Source organism: Python bivittatus, unplaced genomic scaffold (assembly GCF_059951505.1).
Source record: "Python bivittatus isolate LINGU-HERP-01145 unplaced genomic scaffold, Pbiv_v1 ctg000480_np1212, whole genome shotgun sequence".
In the NCBI taxonomy this organism is placed as follows: Eukaryota; Metazoa; Chordata; class Lepidosauria; order Squamata; family Pythonidae; genus Python; species Python bivittatus.
In genome coordinates, this window is record NW_028277075.1 from 2737105 (window position 1) to 2757881 (window position 20777).

The window sequence follows — 20777 nt, forward strand, 5'->3', positions numbered from 1 at the left end:
ACCAGTATTTTTTTATTACACCTATTTTTAAAGACTTGAAAATAGTGTTTAGCTTTTAGTATGGGTGGAAATCTAGTATGTAGTATTTAAGCCTTACATGTAATTGCCCACAGCAACCAGGAAAAACACCATTGCTCTGAAGGTTTGTGAGACAGAGGGCCCTTTTTCCTACAACAGTAATGGTGAAGAGTTTAGCTTCAGTGGTTTTAATCTTTGGTCTTGCATAGGATGTGCTGAAATCTCAATCTGGGTCAGGGATCACCAGAATACTCTCTCTCCTTTTTTGGCCTTAAAGAAAAGAAACAGATGGGGAAAGAGGAAAAAACATACAGTACAAATAAATGAACTGAAGATGTGTAAAAACAGATTTCTGCTGCAGATTTTTTTTTCACTGATGAGATTATTACTCTTGCTTTGTTTTGCATTGGTTTTGGCTTTGTTGTTTTGGGGGTTGTGTTCTTGAGGGGGTTCCATTTCAGGGATTTAGGGAGACATTTAGGAATTGTTTTTGTTTTGTTTTGTTTTGATTTTGTTTTGGAATTTGAGTTCTTTTGTTTTCTGATTTTCTTCCTGACCTTTTTAATACTATGTTTTATACTACTAACTTTTTGACTATCATACCTGACAGTCTTCAACATGAGACTCACTTCACTGTTTTAAATGTATATATGTACATTAATAACAATAAAGTGAGACTCATGTTGAAGATAGGGATTAGATGCATACCCCAGCCTGAAAAGGGTGAAGGATGTCCTGGAACACCTCCCTCTCTCTCAGTAGAATTCTCTATTTAGAAACTTTGCACAGGGAGACACATTTGGGTTCTTGCTTCCCATTGCATAGCACTGCAGTATACACAGCACACAGCTCTACAATTTGCATTCATTTTTAACAACTTGTATGAGAAACAGCTTTTTAGGTCATGAAAGTGATTTCAGCTACCTAATGGCATAACGTTTTTTAAAGCTTGGAAGTAGTGTAATGAAGAGGAATGTAGTAAAAGAGATGCATTATTGATGTAAAACAGATTTTTTTTTTCTTTCAAAAGCACCATCTGGGCATTTCACATTTGTAATATTTCTGCAAGCATATGTAAACTGGCAAGTGAAATTTAAATCAGATGCCAGATCATTACAGTTGCCAGTTCTAAATTTCAAGAAGCAAAGAGGTAGTGTAGTGTAGAACCCTGCCTTAATAGAAGTTGATTATCTTGTGAAAAAGAGCCAGAGAACATGAACTGCAACCTGAGGCTGGTCAGCCTGTATACGTAGAGGGTGGCCTGTTCCCTTAGTATCACTAAGAATCATATTATAAATGTTTCCCATGGACATACACAGTTTTCTATAAAACCATAATTAGGAGATACATGAAATTGTCTTTCCCAGACAGATTGTATATGGGTTGAAAATTCTGGAATATACTCTTTATTAATATTAATATGGAGAATCAAAGTAGCTAACACATCTGGAGGGAACCAGATTGGGAAAGGCTGCCTGAAAGAATAACATATCCTAGGGTGAATGCTTTTATTTGGAAATAAATTCCATTAATGTTGATGTAACAGTAGGGGAGCTGAAATGCATCCTTGTTCACTCCTTGGCAGATTGTAATATCTACAGTAAGATAGTCAGCTTTGTTATACCTAACCTGAGTGACTATGTATGCGTAGAGGATCCTGATTAGTGAAAGTCCCATTGGTCGATGGATGTAAGGGAAAGCTTCTACCAGAGTCTTGGGATGGAATTGAAAGTTGATTTTAGACTGATAACAGTGATGAATGAAGGGCTTTGCTGTCCGTGAGTGTATTTTTCTGTTAAAAATTGCAAGACCAATGGCGCACTGTTCCATTGTAGGGTCCATCCTCTATAAATCATGCTTGCTCATCTGCCAGGAATTTCTCCTGTTCCAGCCTGTCCACCAGCTTGTAGTACAAAAAGCAACCATATAGCTTGTTGGGTACACTCAATAGATGGATTGGATGGTAATGTAGGGGATCTGTACTATTATCTGCCTTGGGGATAGAAATAGTTATAGACCAGTTCCAGTCACCTGGCATTCACAGTGTGTTTTTGATGTGGATAAAAAGGGAGGCCAGGGCAGGAGCCCACCAGTCAACACTTCCCTTCAGGAACTCAGGTGATATTTGGTCACTGCCAGGGGCTTTCCCAATTTCGATTGATTTATTAGTTTCAGTATCTCTGAGTGGGAGACTGAGGGCCATGGGGGAATGCTATGTCTAGTCTCATTCAGAGGCTGGTGGATGGGGAGACAAGAGCTATAAAATGTGCTAATTTGGCAGCTGGATTCCTAGCCTCCAGTTGTTGGCTCTCCTTTTGTGATGAATGGATAATTAACCTTCAGGATAGGGAGGCGTTCTTCTTCCTTGCAGCTTGAAAAAGTTGCTCCCAATTTGCCTACTTTTTAATTTCAGTTAATTTTTATAATGCCTTTTCTGATCAATGAACTGGATTTTGGTTGTGGACAGTTGTTTGATTATCAGCCTTAAAGGTTTTTGTAATTCTGCCCTAACAGAAATGCACACCTGGTCAAACCATGGTTTCCAAGGGATACCAATGGGTCTTCTCCTAGCCTGGAGGGGGAGATTTTAGGAGTGACTGGATGGCGCTTATAAGCTCTTGACATACAGTTAGGGCCTCTGTCGGATCTACAGTTGATAGCAGATGCTCCTAGAGTTTGGAGAACTTATAGTTGGTTAGCGAAGATTGTACCTGCTGTACCTATTTTGTGGTTGATTTGATTATGTAGCTGATTTGAACACCGTTGATACCCTCTTGGCTCCCAACATTAACTGAATGTGGTAGATGGTAGTTACTGTCAAGGTGGAGCAATAAATGGAGGTAGTCAGTGTCTGGCCTGAGTCCAACTTTGAATGTAAGCACCTTAAGGTTAAATAAATCCCACGAGGTCAGCATATAGTCGACCATGCTCAACTCCCAGGTCCCCCAATTTGTGAGTTCTTCCTCTATATCACCATTCACTACACCATTTAATATGCAGAGCTGAAGGCCCCAAGTGCCAGCCTGCTATGTTGATTCCCAAGTCCTTGGAATGTTGCTCCTTATTATCAAGATATCCCTCAGAGAAGGAGAGATACTGGCGCCACATCATTGGGGCCGATCCTGGCATTAAAATCACCTGCCACTATTAGGGCTGAATTTGAGTGTTCCCAAGTGGGTTTAAAGCTGTAGTTTTCCAGTTTATCCCAGAGGGCATTGGTTAAGTAGAACAGCTTATAAGGAGGGAGATAAACATTAACAATGCTCATGTAATACAGACCTTCCGGCTAGGTAAATTATCTAAAGTATCTTAATTTCTACAACAGAGTTGACCAAAATCTGTGGTGCTGTGACCTCTTAAAATGTTCATGAATTTCTGAGACATACTGTATAACAGTTGTGGCCAAAGGTATTAGTACCCCTTGATTTTTTCCCAAAGAATCCCAATTTGCTGTGAAGTAAGTTGAAACTTACACAGGTAAATGTCATTCACCATTCTCTGTTCCATAGTCCATAGAGTAGACACTTTGCTTTTGATGTATGCTTAACATATTCTTGTAAATAATAAAACAAATGGAAATGGCATGGACATAATGATTGGTACTCTTTAGAAGTTAAAAGAGATTATTGGATTTTAGTGATCTCTCAAATAAACTATTTACCTTAATTAGTATCATAGGTGTTTTCAGTTTCATACTCAGTCATTCAACCTATTTGGAGAAAAATATTCATTGAGGCATTTTGTGTCATTGTGTATAGTGCAGTGAACATGGACAAGAGAAAGAAAAGCAGAGTTGTCTGAGGAGGAAAGGAAGAAGGTAATCAAGCATGGTGAAGGTAAAGGCTACAAAGCCATCTCCAAAGTGCTTCATGTTCCTGTGACTACTTCTTGTTAATATTAAGAAGTTTAAGGTCCATAGAAGCCAACCTCCTTGGTGGACATGGCCACAAGAAAAAGATTGACTCAAGATTGAATAGAATTGAATATGTTTGAATGGTGGAGAAAGAAACAAGATCAAAACAGATCCTGACTGACTGCCAAAATCAAGGTACAACAATATAAAGTTGCACTCTCAGTTGCTATCTGACTGAAAGTGGCCTTCATGGTAGACCCCAAGACAGGCACAAAGGAGCCAGACTGGATGTTGCTAAAATGCATGTTGACAAGCCACAGTCCTTCTGAGAGAATATCTTTTGGACAGGTGAAACAAAATTAGAGCTTTTTGGTAAATCACAGCAGCTATGTTCACAGAAGAAAAAAGCAATGCTTTTAAAGAAAAGGACACCATCCTTAGTGAAACATGAAGGAGGCTCCATAATGTTATGGGGTTGCTTTGTTGCCTCTGGCACTGGGTGCTTTGAATCTGTGAAGGGCACAATGAAATCAGATTATCAAGGCATTTTGCAGTGAAACATAATGCCCGGTGTTAGAAACTCTGTCTCAGTTATAGGTCATGGGTCCTCCTGCAGGATAATGACCCAAAACATATAGCACATGTAAGAGAATCCAAGTATGGTTGAAAAACAAACATTGGACTATTCTGAAAGGACCTGCCATGAGTCCTGATCTGAATCCAATAGAACAACTATGGAAAGTTGGGAGAAGGAACCCATCAAACTTAAGACACCTGGAGCAATTTGCTCAAGAAGAGTGGGACAAATTGCCAGTTGAGAAGTGAAGAAATCTTCTTTAGAGCTTCCTAAGGCACTTGATTGCAGTTATTGCTTCAAAAGGGTGCACTGCAAACTATTAGATTAGAGTAACCAATAATTAGGTCCATGCCATTTTCATTTGTTTTATTATTTACAAGAAAGTTACGTAATAATAATTTATACCCCACCTTCTTACCCAGCAGGCATTCAGTAATGACATTTTTCAGGAATGCAATGTACTATATAGTGATGAGATAGGAGCTATTTGTTTATGCATATTATATATAACTTTTAGCCCAGTGATACGATGATATATCTTTGTACAGTATATGTGTAGTTGAGTTAGTTAAAATGCAGGCTGCTTAACACTGTGTCTCTTTTCCTTGAAGATAAGCCAGTTCCTGTCATCTGTATTTCTAGATTCCAGTTTCATTTTGGATTTGAGGAGACCATAGTTTGCTTTCAGAATTGAAAATAATGGTTGAAAATTACTGTAGTTTGCCTCCAAACTATGCTTTCTAATTGTATAATACAGAAAAAACTATTCTGATTTTGTTCAAAACCAGAAGAGAATTAGAGTATGCATGCCAGAGGCAACATAAGATCAGAGAGTATATTCACAATTGCCAAATCAAGGTTTAGCTATTACGAACATGTGTGTGTGCCTTCGAGTCAGTTTTTGACTCCTGGCGGCTACCTGGAGAAGTCCCTGCAGTTTGGCAAAGTTTTTTGTATTATTAAGAAAGAAGAAAGAGAAAGAAAAATTAGAAAAGAGAAATAATCAAGATTAAAAGTGTGAAAAAAGGGAAAAAAAAGAATTGACTTCCAACCCTCCTTACAACAGATATAAGTAACAATATACATCAAATTCTTACTCTAAGGTTACAACATAACTTCCATTATTTCTATTAACCCATATTATTTCTAATTATCAAATCCATACAACATATTTTCATTTTTTTCTGTTTTCCGCAGAGTCCAAAAACATTTCCAATTAGCATTAAAATTACACAATGTCTTACCTTGAATCAAAACCATCAATTTCTCCATCTCAACCAACTCTATCAACTTCACCATGTTGCCATATATAAAAACAAAAATTCATAAATTTAGTAACAAATATATTTTAACTTTAATCATTATACACAAATCCTTAAAACCTCGTCATTCAATCCTGGTCCAAAAAAGAAATCCCATTAATAACTTCCCAGAATCTCAATCTATATATTGACCATCATCAAATAAGTTCACTTTGTAAACCTCCTTACTTTTGAAAAGCTTAATCTTCCATCCTTTCAAATGATGTCTCACAAGTTGATTCCCCCTCTTTCTGTCCTTCTCCCAAAAACGGCCACAGTAAGTTCTCTTTATCTCTTCTCCAGAATAGCCTCACCAGTTCAGCACACTCCTCTTGCAAATCCAAACTAAAAAGTCTTTCCAGGTCACTCTTCCATTATTTGTATGTCCCCTTTAATCATTGTGATTAGTTGGTTTCACTTGTAGATCCATTCTGGCTTCCTTTTCCATATCACTCTTATGCTCTGGCATTTTTAAATCCACAACATCGTTACTCATGCCGCCTTCAATATCCTGGATTTTTTGGAACTCCAAATTCCCTTTCAAGGCAATCTCCACTTGAATTTCAGAATTAACCATCTTATTCACCTTTTCCTGTTTCTTTTTTTCAAGGAACTTGAATCTTAGCTCCTAAGTCGTCAAACATTGATTGGAGTAATACAACAAATACAAAATACTTTAATGACCAAGTATAAAATATATACAAGGAATTTGTCTTTGGTGACTAACAGCAAGATCAACAGTGCGTTTGGATAGCAACAGAAAAATAATAAACAGTAACAATAACACTACACAGTAAAATAACTTTTTCAAAGAGAGAAGCCACTGTCCAGCACATATCGAGTCATGTAGTATTTAACAGAGCAATGGCACAAGGGAAAAAACTATTCCAATATCTAGATGTTTTAACATATGGTGCTCTGTAGCGCCGTCCTGGAGGAAGAAGTTGAAACAGTTTATACCCAGGATGGGAAGAGTCTGCAGATATCCTCTCTGCCCTCCTTTTGACCCTCACAGTATATAGTTCTTCTATAGAAGGCAGGCGGGTCGCAATTATCCTTTCTGCAGACTTAACTGTCCGTTGGAGTCTGAGTTTGTCCTGTTTGGTTGCAGAATCAAACCAGACAGTTATAGAGGAACAGATAACAGACTCAATGGTTCCCCTGTAAAACTGTACCAAGAGCTCCTGAGATAATTTAAACTTCCTAAGTTGCCGCAGGAAGAACATCCTTTGCTGTGCCTTTTTAATGATGGCTGTAATGTTAAGCGTCCATTTCAGGTCTTGGGAAAGTATAGAACCCAGGAACTTGAAGGACTCTACCACTGATACTGGGCTGTCGAGTACAGTAAGGGGAGGAGTATTAGAAGGATTAACCTTATAGAAGTAATTTTATCCTCTGACGGCTGCTCCAAAGAGCCTCTTCTAGCCTTTTTCTTATTATTATTTTTTCTCTTCCCCTAGGCAAACAACCGTAGGAAGTATAAATGAAAGTAGCAAACAGTTCATGCCCTCTAGTGCCTTTCACCCTGTAATTGCACAAACGTTCCAGCCAAACATATACAGAGGGCTCAAATTACTATCTTCTGTTTTAAAAGTCCAGCCAATCAGGAAACATATTGCAGAAAAACAAAACAAAACAAAAATTACCATAGAAAAATCAAATCCAATTAATGCAGATGGAGTTTCATAAAAATAAACTTTTAACAAATAGATCTTCTCCCTTTTTGCTATAAATGGATTTTAAGTTCCTTTTAAATTCCACTTTTCATCCAGCTTTTTGCAAATTAATCAGATTAAAATTAAAACTATTTCGTCTTTTAAATATATAAACTCAAAAATAAGGATAAACCCCAAGAGAATTACTTATCTGTTGCAAGGAAGGTCTGTCTTAAGTTAAAAAATAGTCATAATCCAGAGTGCTTAAGAAATGAGGTTCGGTCAGCTCTACTGTCCATGAAAGGCTGCACCACAGCTTTGAATAAGATGGATTCCCCACCTCCCAGGCACTTGACTCGAAAGCCATTCGCAGAAGCTGCTGTCTTCATGATTAGCGTTCGAGGAATGGCTGTCCAGAGACCGCAAGGATCGATTTTTTCCCTTCCTCCTTAATCCAGAGCAAGTTGGTTGGCTAGCGCTTACTGCTAGCTGCCAATCAGCTGTGGTGCCATCTCCCTGGTCACAGATGGCTAAGCCACCATGTCTGCATGGGAAGTCTTGGCAAGGATTTTTGGAAGTGGTTTGCCACTGCCTTCTTTCTAGGGCTGAGAGTGAGTGAATGGCCCAAGATCACCCAGATGGCTTCGTGCCTAAGGTTGGACTAGAACTCCTGGTTTCTAGCCTGATGTCTTAACCGCTACACCAAACTGGTTCTCATTATGAACATATTATATCTGCTTTATTCAAATCTCACCGGCTCTTTGTTTCCAGTCTCACATCAAGGTACAGGTAGTAAACTGTAAAGGCCATCATGAATGGGAACCCTAGTGCCTGAAGGAATGCTTCTTCTATATTTTCATTTATTTATTTTATTTATATTTCAAATTTAGTCACTGCCCATCTCACTCAAGAGCAACTTTGGGCATTCCATATCCTAAGATTATTTTTAGAGTCATGGTTTTGAGTACCATTTCATGCTTAGGTACAGAAACTGGCTACCCAGAAGCAGGCCTTACAGTTATGTTAGCCACCCAGAGTCAGTACTGCAATATGGGTGACCATGTAAATTAAATAAATTTGCAAAATTAATGTCTCTCTGGGGGGCTCACAGAAATATATCCAAAACCAATCAATTTGAAAACAAGTAATCAATGTAATGTGCTAATTTTTAAATAAATATATAGAAACATTACAAATACTCTAGCAGATGCTTTTATTGATTTTATTATGTATAATGTGTTTTATTATTCATTTTAATTAATCTGAATTTTTATTTTGATCTTTTTGTGGTGTAGGTTGTCATGGGAATATCTAGATATGAAGAGCAGCATAAACAGTTGAGCTTAATTCTGATATATTGTGGCTTGTTTACTTTTAACATGTGTGCACCAATGGTTTGTTCAACAAACAGTGGTTTTTAAAATCCTGGCTTAGCATTAAGTCTAAATGCAGCCAATCAGACAGGCTTAAGGTAAAGATGCATACTTTATGTACTTTTTCTGCACTATTATATAATATTGTAAATAATGCTCTTTGTACGTTGCAGTGATGTAAGCTGTAGTCCAGATGGAATCCAGCATACTTTCTGATGTTTTAAAAGCAGCTGACATAACGAGGGAAAAAGGAGAGAGTTGGTATCCACAATAAAAGGGTCATCCATAAATAACATGTTTGGCTGCTTTGGTGCAATGTTTTCCCTCCCTCATATCAGTGGGTAACAGGCCTAGGGTAAGCCATAAATACCCTTGAGGTCAAAAGACTGCATCATCTTGCTAGCGGAGCAATAACTTACTAAACTTCACAGAACAATTTACAAGAAGAAAATAGCATACTAAGGACAGGTACTTTTTTCTCAGGATTTGTTGTCATTGCTTTTGTCAGTTTTAGCAATCGGTCGGGTATTTTCCAACTCTAGTCATGTTTTTGCCAAGGCCAGAATCAGGGCTGTTGATGTTTGCTGCCTGCCTCTGGTGGATCGGGCCCCAGGTTAGTAATTCAGGGATCTGGTCCTGAAACATAGTTGTCTTGACCACTCAGTGTATTAGTGCAATACAGCTAAAATTTTCTAAACTGGAAAATAATTAGTCTTTGCCAAAACATTAATATTGCAGACCACCTAGACTGCTAACAGTTCTAAATATGTTTACCCAGGTTTGTTTTAGTTATTACTTTTTGGAGCTGAAGGTATTAATCAGACAGGGCAAAAAGTTGATAATGTCTTAATGATAATGGTAAAAAGTGGCATTAATGCCTTCTGGCTATACAATTAGAACTACTTTATTTAATTTATTTCATTGATGGTTGAGTTCAAAACCACCATCTTCAATTTTCTTTTAGAATATCCACATGATAGAAGTTCTGTCTCAGAGGCTTATTCATTGTCAAACTGGGCTGTGGAAAAAAATTTTTTTTTCAGTTGAACATGTGTTTATGGTGGGGAAAAAGAATTTCCTCTAAAATTACTTAAGTAAGTATAACAACAGCTATTTTCACAGTTTTCATATAATATCAGATAGCCCTGATGTCTCCTAAACATTAACACTGAAGTGCAGCAGAATTTTCTCTGAAATTTATGTCAAAGAAATGAGATCTGCTTTCCTTTATGAACAGGAAGAAATATTCTCAGTGTTCTGAGAAATGTGCAAAATAACATTATTTTAAAATTATGATTTTTTTTATCATCCTCTGCAGAGTATTGGGAAGGGGTCTTTGTGGTGTATAGACCCAGAATATAGACAAAATCTTATCCAGGCTTTGAAAAAGACACCCTATCACCCATATTCCCATGTGTTCAGCACACCTCCAGCATCTCCTCAGGCATATCAAAGGTAAGAAAACTTGACTATACCTTTATATAACCATGGCAGAGTCTGTAAATCAGCTGTGTACTGACTTCAGGTTTGCGAGTGGATTCATCTGTTTAAATATGTTAAATTTAGAAGCAGGAATGTATACATGCAGTTTTTAAATTAGTAAAATATAACTAATATATGATAAGTGGCCTAACTAGGAGTGATCAAACTGCATCCAGTGAACTGCATGTAATGGTCAGATTGTTTCCCCCCACCCCCCCTTCAGAGTCCACTACTGCAAAAATCAAGAACCAGATCCACATATATACATATACATATATACATACATATATACTTACATTTAAGGGTTACTTTAATATATAGGCCTTAGAATATATTTAAAACAGTAAAATAACTCTTAGCCCCACAGTTCTGAGATACCCCCATACAAAAATAAGGAAAAAAGAACTAGGAAAGGATTGCCCTGTTTAGGGCAACCTCTGAGACAAAATAAAATGAAATGAAATGTTGGGGCTCAGTTATAGAAAGGTTGTTCCCACTCATTGCTGTTCAGAATAAGGCTCACCCAGCATTTTTTTTTGAGAGTACACTGATTATACTGAGTGGTCCTCTCAGAATAATCTGATAGTCAACAAAAATACTAGAATCTGCCAATCCCAGTCAGGAATGGTTATATTAGTTATAAAAAAAACTTGGTAGGTCCCCACCCTGTTGTCAGACCATATGCGTTCTTAAAGCCCTAGTTTGATCTACAGAATTTCTTACCAGTTTTGATGAAAGCCACATGCCCGCTGCAATTAATTGCTCTGCGTTGCACCTTTTCTGTAATTATTACCAAAAATCCATGTACTTGTGTTAGAAGCTGTTAAGTCTATGAAGTACAAGAAAAGATTCTAGCTTTTCATTTTACTCTTTCATGAGTAGATAGATTGCTGCCAAATCTTTTTCTCTAACACTGTGTTTGGACGATTGCCTTATATAAACTTGGCTTCCAGGTGATGAAAGTATCGTTTTGTTTTTTTTTCAACTGCTGCTGTTGTGGTTACCTGCTCTGCAAGGCAAGTGTAAACAATTATACTAGTTGTCATAGTGCTGTTCTGTTTGGTAAAAGGGCCAGTCAGGTCTGGTATTTTTAAAATGGCAGGGGGAAAAAAACCCTAATGGATAAGTTTGTCTTTTTGTCCTACTCAGGTGGAAAAAAGGTATGGTATATATATATTGGATGTAAAACGTGCCATATGCCAAAGCTGCTTGAAAATACATGGTTTGGTACAGGAAGTTTGGAGTCCATAATCCCTGCAGTACTTACCATGATGTTAGGTAGTTATAAATAATACATGTTTTGTGAAATTTGTATAAAATAGAGCCATGCATGCATTTTTTTTCCTTGACTACAGACATTGGTTACAAGAACTATTGTCTGATAGCAATTTTTAAATGTTTATTAGAATTGAGATTTGGGAGTTCAGTTGCACTTCCGCACCCTTCAGTTATAATACTCCTTTAAGAAGTGGCAACATGCAATGTAATTTCATTCTGGTAACTCTAATAAAGTGCCTGAGCATCTCTGCTGAGCCGTGCATTCCATCACATGGCCCAAACAATCAATCTTCAGGCAGAGATTGGGAAGAACAGCTGGGCTTTTGCAGGCAACGGCTGTATGTCTGCCCTTGCTAGGCGATTAGCGTGATGGTTACCATAGTAACTAGAAGGCCTCCATAGCAACGCATAGCTGAGACAGGTGCAGTTACATCACAAGGCTGTTTGTTGCCTGGCAAAAGGACAGGCCATTAGTACTAAGACATGCACTGTTGCCTTGGTAACAGATAACCTTACATAGAAACTACAGTGGGTTTGAACATTTTATTATCCTGATTAAAAAAAAAGGGGGGGGACATTTCATCTTCTTTTCCTTATTTTTAATTTCATTTTAAGAACTCTTTATGCAGGGTCATCTGAAGTTAGAAAGTGTAGTAAATATGTTTTGCTGAAGTAGAATAATGAAAAGAGAATAAAGAACAACAATCAAAAGTTGTTGGTAGCTGTAGTATCTTAAGAATTGATAACTTAAACATTAAAAGTTATAATCTGCATTATCTTCGCACTCAGTCAGTTCTATAAGAAAAAGGTTTATGCTCCATTCTGTATTCATGCATGAATTAGGAGCCAGATTCAATCTCCAAATGTGCTGGAATACAACTCGAATAATTCAACTCAGTCCAAAGCCTGGGAATTATGAGCTGCTGCCTTTGGAGGGCACCAGATTGGAGGAAGGCTGAGCTAGCTAAGTATTTTGTAACTTGGCTTGCAGACATAGCAGGAGACATTATATGCTTCAGCAGCAATAACCCTTTTCTTGCAAGGCTCTGTTATATGTGCCGTTCAGATTTTTATTTGGGAACTGTCTTTTTTTCAGCAAGGGCAGAATAGAATTGGATGTGCAAGAAAGCTTAAGGTAGTCCACAGTGAAGACCATTTTGTCCTTGCTTGGTTCTGTCGCATTCCTTGGACGCGGTAGCATAGCAGTAATGGTTTAGAAACAGCTAGTTACTCTAGCTGAGAGTGTATCCCCTCATCATCCTACTAGCTCTGAATGTTGCCGTTTGCCTTCCACCTTTTAGTATGGGAAAAGAAGAGAATTCAAGCAGTGAGTCCATGAGATTTTCTATGTGTATTTGTCTAGATTTGACAATATGTTTCAAAGCAACATTTCAGTGTATTTCAGAATATTGTCATTGAAATAATAAAGCTCTAAGTTTTGATATAATGTATTTTATATCGAAGCAAATAGAGTTTTATTTAAAAGTTTTCCTGTGGTACAAACGAGCTTATGCATGGAGATATTTACATTCTTAGAGAAGAAGCAACACAAAACAATGTGGTTAAAATCAATTCAGTTAAGAGTTATTTCCTGATGCATTAATCAAAACATTACTTCTCTTTTGCTTGGTATAATAGTTTAGCCCTTAAACTTTGGCTTTTATCAGTTTTCACCCAGTTTCGCCTGTGCTAGAAGTTTCTTGGCCAGGCAGATCTGTACAAGTGAAATATATCAAATCTGGGTGAAGTCCCTATTCATATCTCACAAGGCCGCATAGCAGTAGAACGGTTCTTATCTGATCAGTGCAAAGCTCCCTCTGTGTAATACATAGAAAGACTGCATCGTTTGGCTGTTTGAAGGTCTAATGAACAGAAAATGTTTTGCTCATAAAGACCAGTGATTGAGAGTATAAGAAGAGCCTATATCACTGCAGATGCTAATGTGATCCACCATCAAATTTTTCTCAGGAGCCTGTGGCAACCTTACAAGCAAGAACATAGGGGAAGGAACTTATTCCAGGCTGGAACCCTGCCTTCTTCCTGGATATTCTATTTTATGGCTCCTTCATAACTTCCCAATTTAACAATTAAATAGATTCACTGATTTTGGGGTACCCCATTAGAGAATTTCTCCTACCTCAGCAAATCTTGGGGCTCCTCCAAATTAACTAATTGAATTGTGCCATTTTGCATATCTAAAAACCAGTATTTGAAAGGTGTGGGTCTTCCGGGCTGTGTGGCCGTGTTCTTGAAGTTTTGTTTCCTAACGTTTCGCCAGCACCTGTGACCAGCATCTTCAGAGTGCAGGAGCACAGACAGGAGCTCCTTCAAGAACATGGCCACACAGCCCGGAAGACCCACACCAGCCATCGTATGCCGGCCGTGAAAGCCTTCGACAATACAATATTTGAAAATTGAGATTGGTATAAATAACAGCAATTCTGTGTCATCAACAGCAATTCTGTGTCAATTCTGTGTCAACAGCGATTCTGTGTCATAAATCTTTTTACTTGTATGAATGTAGTGAAATTTGGAGTGCTAATTATATAGAAAATATTGCCTAACTTTTAGCTGATACTTGCTGCAGTGAATATATATTAAACTAATAGAGATGGCACTCCACTTTGATGTTTAAATTTCTAGAAAAACGATTAGCCTTTAAAGAGTTGCAACAATAGTTTATTAAATAATTGAAGTGATTTTTTTCTATAAAAAAAAGAATAATTTTGGAGATTTTTTTATCTAGATGGAAATTATTTTCATTTGTTCCTTACGATACTACAGTACCTTTGACTTTTTATGATAAAGTTGTCTAGTTGTAAAAAAAAAAAAAAAAAAGCAATCTGCCTTTAGGGCTGTCAGATGGAATATAGGTATTCTCTGAAATTGACAAGAATCAACTGTTGCAACTCATCCTTTGTATGCAATACATTAAAAGCAATAATTTAAGTTTCTCTGACTTTGTGTAGCTCCTGCTAGCTTTGGGACTGTGCAGTATGCTTTTTTGTTTATTAAAACCAACAATAGTCATGTTGGTCTATAAGGAAAAATCCAATACCCATAGTAGGGCAGTACCTGTCTTAGAACTAACCAGAATGTCACAACAGTCTTCCTCATCAGACAAGTTATTGCAAAATGCAAGAGATAGGGATGAAGAAGAAAATCTATAAATTAAACAAGGTGTGTAATTTAAAGTATGCCTCAAGATGGAGATTGTAGACAGTACGTTTTAGTTAGTGGTAAATTTTGTTAGTGTTAGATTATAACCAGAGTGCCAGTGTTTACATAAGAAAAGTTCCTTGGTACCCACCAGGTTCCCTGTCCTACCTCATTTTATTTTTGTTTATTTTTAAATAGAAATAATAACAGTAGTAATGCGAATCTGCATTTATAAGTTTGTCTAGTTGTCATAAGACTGTAACACTGTGCTTTGTTTGGAAATATGCCAGACTCTCAATAAAATACAAAGTTTAGCTGAGGAGTTACAGCAGGAGCTAAAATTGCTGGTGGGGAGCATCCTCATCTGTTTGCCTTCTAATAAATGGGTGCTTTGTGATTGGCCATGCCTCTTGTATTAGTCATTTGTGAGAATGCCATAAATGTTCCAAATGTATCCACTATCCCAAGAAGAGCGAGGATTTGGGGTGACAGCTAGCAGTTGGGGGAAAAAATGGCTGACCTTTCCAGTTCTGAAAACACAAAAGTCTTAGTCCTTGCTGGTTAATATTGTACTATTGTATTAACTGTATTCAACTTTGTTGGGTGTGTTTTGTGGCAGATAAATTGGGGAAAAAAGTTTTAAAAATGAAAGTGTTTTTTCTTCTCTCACTTGGGAAGGTTAACCAGTTCTTATTTAAAATACCAGTGAAGTATTTGAGGTATTAGATTAGCTCATGAATGCAAAAATACACATTGCTGAATCTGTTCCTGTTATATAAACTTCTATTGAGCGGTCATTACAAGGCACTGTTTGAAGTTGGAAGTATCTCATGAAATGCTGCCTGTAATTTCTTAAATAATGGTTTTGCATATATGTGTAACTTTATGTACCTGAAGCATTCCTTCTGTTCAGATTCTCTGTTGTTGGAGACCTGCAGAACTAGTTTTCGGAAATGATTGAAATCTCCAAAAGAGAAGCAGATTCTCTCTTGCAAGTCAGCATTTTGTAATAAGACTGTGATTTTAGGTGAGCAGATGCTATCTTCAAAGAGAAATTAAATGACAGCATTCCAGTGCATTCCCCCAAATGCTGGGTCTTGCTGTATAGTTCAAAGTGAAATTAATAAACATGCAGAATGGCTTTAACTCTTCCAGTAGTAAAAAGTCTCTTGGGGTTTGGATTAAGAGAAGGAATTACAAGATTTATACAGCTTGTCTGGCAGGAACCCGCAGAGGGAAAGTGACGCACTGTTCATGTTTTTTAAACCTTGGAAAGAAATGCATTTGCCAAAGTTTGACACACAATGTTTTGGAGCTTATTCTACTCAGTGCTATAGTTGTGGTGTATATATTCTTTTAGAGTTCTCTGGGATCTGGCAGTATGACCAGAACATTGCAAGTCTCATGTGATTTAATATAGTACTCTAACACAGTGTTGTTTATGCATTGATTGCAGTGGCTCCCCAGTATTTTATATAAGATTCCCAGTCCTACCAGGACATGCCAACTTTGGCCAACTTTTTTTTTTGTGTTACTTTGCTGATTCAACATGAGTTTTCTTTCTTCAGAAAAAGTATCTTTCATATATAAAATCAATAAAAAATACAGAAGCAGAAGATATTTCCTGTAGGGCATTTTTTCCTTTTCTTCCTTTTCTTTAAGTAGAATACTGTGTGATTCTTCAAAGAGCTAAGCAGGACTGGTTAGTACGTGATGGGAAATCCTAGGGCTAAGGGCTAGATTGGGAAGTTTAAAAAAATCCTGAAAGAAGGCAGTGGCAAATCAGCTTCCTATTGTTGTCAAGAAAACTACATGGATTTGTACATGAAATCACCAGACTGTGAGTTCTAGTCCCACCTTAGACATGAAGCCAGCTGGGTGACTTTGGGCCAGTCATTCTCTCTCAGCCCTAGGAAGGAGGCAATGGCAAACTGCTCCCAAAGTTTACCAATAAAACTGCGGGGACTTGTCCAGGCAGTTGCCTGGAGTCAGCAGTGACTTGAAGACATAAAACAACAACAACAACAACAACAACACATAATAAGAAAAAAAATCAGAAGAACAAAATGCCAGTTTATGGTTGTTCGTATATATGATTCAGGGAAAAAGTATTCACCCCTTTTGGATTTTCTGAATTTTTGCATAACTTTGCCACTTAATGTTATCAGAGCTTCATGTGGGTCCTGTTCATATCTAAAGAAAATCTTAGGAAAAAACAAGCCAGTGTTTAGTGGTTTCGTTTATTTCTTTACAAAGTAATCCAAATGTAGTATGCCAGTGTGAAAAAGTAATCATCCCTGTAGATTCAGTAATTGGTTGTACCCCCTTTAGCAGCACTAACTGCAACCAAATATTTCCTGTAATTGTTGATCAGTCTCTCATATCTCTTTGTAGATATACTGGCCAGTTCATCTATAGCAAACTGCTTCAACTCGGTAACATTTGAGGGTTTCCTAAGATCAACTGCCATGATGTTTCTATGGGGTTTTGGTCTGGAGTTTGACTTGGCCATATCAAAACATTAAATTTGTTCTTCATCCATTCTCTTGTAGACATGCTTGTATGTTCTGGATCACTATCCTGCTGCATGACCCACCTGTGCTTCAGCTTCAGCTTCAGGTGATGGACAAATAGTCTGATATTCTTCTGTAGAATTCTCTTATACAAAGTAGAATTCATGCTTCCTTCAGTGATGGCAAATCATTTGCAGTAAAGGGGACAGGAAAACATCCCCAAACTATGACATTCAGTGTTTAGCTTCTGCCAGACTTAACAATACTCAAGTACCCTGAAAAGTTCCATTTTGCACTAACTTGTCCATAAAATATTCCTTCAGACTGGGGGGTTATTCAGATGTTTTTTGGCAAATCTGAGACAAGCATCAACATTATTCTTAGTGACTTATATATGAGTTAACACTCATGGTTGACCCCACTTTGCAATTTTATTGCTACCTTGTCCATTGACTCTCTTTGTCAGAAGCCAGCTGTGAAGCACACAGGTGGTGATCATGTAACCATGAGACACTGCCACAGTGGTAAACACCTGCTACTTGCGAAGTGCCCTAATCTTGATCATGTGATGACAGGGATGCTGCAGCAGTTGTAAATGCAAGAACTGGTCGTAAAGTTACTTTTTCAGCACCATTGTAATTTCAAATGGTCGCTAAACAGGGCAGTAGTTAAGTGAAGTCTACCTGTACTTTTTTCATGGCAGAGTCATGAACACCAATTTTAGCTGAGACGTGAAAATCCTATAGCTATGTAGATTTCTTGAATTCTTTGGACTGCCTGGACAATTCTAAGCTGTGCTTTTGTAGTGAATTTGTTATGACTGCCAGTCGTGAAAAGATATACTATGGCCCCAATTTGTCCTCATTTCAGACTATTTATTTGTTGAATTTCTACCCACTGCAGTCAAGAGACACTTGGTCACTTATACCAAATGTATTTTATGGATATATTATAAGACTGGATTGGTAGAGCCTCAGAACTTTAGAAATAATTTTCTAACCTTTTCCAGACTAAAAGGCATTAATTATTATTTTTTACTGAGGTTTTCAAGAATTTATTTTGAGTGCATATGACATGCATCTAGAATGTGTATTGTAAGAATTTCACTGTGATGAAGGGAGCTAAAGTTTGTTAGACTGATATAAAGCAGGGTTGGCTCAATTCAGCCTTCATGGTTTAATGAAGTTCTCACACAGTTAGTTCTACAGCTAGTTATACTTATGGTAACTTACATCTTTAATTGAATTGATTGAAGGAATAAAGCAATTAATACTTTTTCACACTGCAATATCACCTGCTGTATGGCTTTACTTATGAAATAAATGAAACAAGAACCAATTTTGGTGCTGTTTGTTCATTCATACATGCTTTACATGTAAAGACCCACATGAAACTCTGTTCAGTGACAAAGATATGCCAAAATTCAGAAAATCCAAAGTAAGTTGATAGCCTACATCTCAAACATTGAGCTTTGTACAAGGTTGCAAACTGCTTCCATTCTTCTTATCTTTTCTGAAAAATGCAGCAATGTTTTCCTTTTCTCTAAAATGGTACCAACCTTATTTATTTAAAGCATTTTTATAGTTTAAAAAGCATGGCGCAAATGAAAATAACAAGATTGGAATGGAGGAGGAAAAGGGAAAAGTGTTCTGGTTCTTACATATAAGGTATAGAGGAGTGCAGAGACAAGCTTGAAGAAGGAGTGCAAGAATGGTTAAATAAACATCAATTTAGCCCTGGCAAATAAAAGAGAGTGAGAAAGAAACTCAAGATAACCCTGCCTTAACTCTCTTTGGTATATGAAAAGGCAGAGGGAAACTGTCAAACTTTCAAGATTCTGTAACTATACCTTACCACAATAAAGTGTGGTTCCAGTAATTCTTGTGTCTGCTTCCTGATCTGATCACTAGCTCAGAGGGCTGTAATGAGCTGTGAAAATAACCTTGAGGAACAGGAGGAAGAGTTGCAACCAAGACAATGGTCAGATAAGAGAAATCTGAGGTGTTTTCAGACTTGCAAGATTCTGTTACTGTGACCCCATAATAAAAGTTGTTTTAGTATTCATAACTTTGGTTTCCAAGTCTGGTCTACTTTGGAGGGCTGACAACAATTTTGCAAATCTGAAAGCATCTCCCCTCTCCCTGCCTATCTACAAGAGAACTAGGGAGGATCAAGTCTGAGACATTTTTGCAAATTGCATTTTTGTTTTGCACTCAAATTTCTCTTATCTGACCGTTGCCTTGGTTGCAGCTGTTCCTCCTGTTCCTCAGGGTAACTCTCACATTCCATTACAAGGGCTAATATGAGGTAACAGTCCCTTTCCCAGCCCTAGTCATGATATATAGATTGCTTATGTTTTAAAAGTACTCTTCAAGTGGATCTCTAAAAAATAGCCTTACAGTGTGACTTTCAAGACTTGGCTGTAGTGCAGCTAGATCTTTTAGACCTTACAGAATGAGAACTCAGTTTTCCATGTTCTTGCTGAAATCTGGAATGTGATACCTTTCTGTCAAATCTGAACCTTGGGGCCATCTAGAGCTTTTCAGATGTTCATAAATAACACAAGAGAACCTGGAATATGCACTTCAGCCTCATTCCCACTACCCCCAACATTTCCATTTTCACAGGAAGATCTGTATGATAAATATTGATATGTTCAGCTGAATACAGGTAACGACCACAATTGAGACTGGAATCTCAGTCATTGAGCAAAGCAATTGTTAAGCAAGACGCCCACGTGACTAGTTTGGTCAGTGACTGAATCTTCAGGATTTGAGCTCCGTTCCTACCCACTGCTGAGAGTGGGTAAATGCGAGCCAAATGCCAAGCCCCCGAAATGCAGCCATGTGACTACGGGGAGGGGTGGTGTGACATTTTACGATGGCTGGAAGTCCTTTATGGGCATAAAGCACCCTTTTCGAGGCTATTGTAATTTCACACTGTTGTTAAACAGTTGTTAAGCGAGGACTACCTGTACATTTAAAGTGAATTGCAATCTTAATGTGGTCCAGTCTGCTAGTTGTACAAATCATTGCAGCCACATTCAGCTGAATGCAGTTAGAATTTGCTCATAGAACTTTCTGTGAACATAAAGTTACAAACCAAGGGACAGGAGCGGAGTGTGCATTTCATTTCCATGCCAGATTAATGTTTTTTTAATATCAGAAGAAACCTAGGATTATCTGTGAAACTCTTGGTGTGAGACCAGGAAAGTAACTCTTCACATTACATGTAATAAACTAATGGAATTTCCTGCCACAAGATATGGTCATGGCTATGCTGTTCAAATAGCTTTAAAGAAGTGTTAAGTAAATATATGGAAGACAAACATTTTGGTGTTTTTAATTTTTAATTATGAGAGCAAAACTATTTTTGAGTCACAGCATACATCTAAAAAGCAGTGGGAGAGGGCAATTGCCTCCATGTTGTGATAGTGAGCTTCCCATAGATGTATCTAGGAAGCTAAGCTGATCTAGCAGGACTTTATTCTTTCATGTAGATCATGTTTTATACATTCAGAGCACATATTTTCAAAACTTTTCCCAAGGTTTTCTTAACTATGTTGCTC

General features: G+C 37.5%; 1 protein-coding gene across 3 annotated transcripts in view; it reads left to right on the plus strand.

Annotated features, from left to right (window-relative positions):
* The window catches only part of FOXN3 (forkhead box N3), a 168896-nt gene that overhangs the window by 33346 nt on the left and 114773 nt on the right, over positions 1–20777 (plus strand). For all 3 annotated transcript variants that reach the window (XM_007433508.4, XM_025170047.2, XM_025170048.2), the window contains exon 2: positions 10096–10232. In XM_007433508.4, the coding sequence (XP_007433570.1) occupies positions 10096–10232 (137 nt within the window). The remainder of the gene's footprint in view (positions 1–10095; positions 10233–20777) is intronic.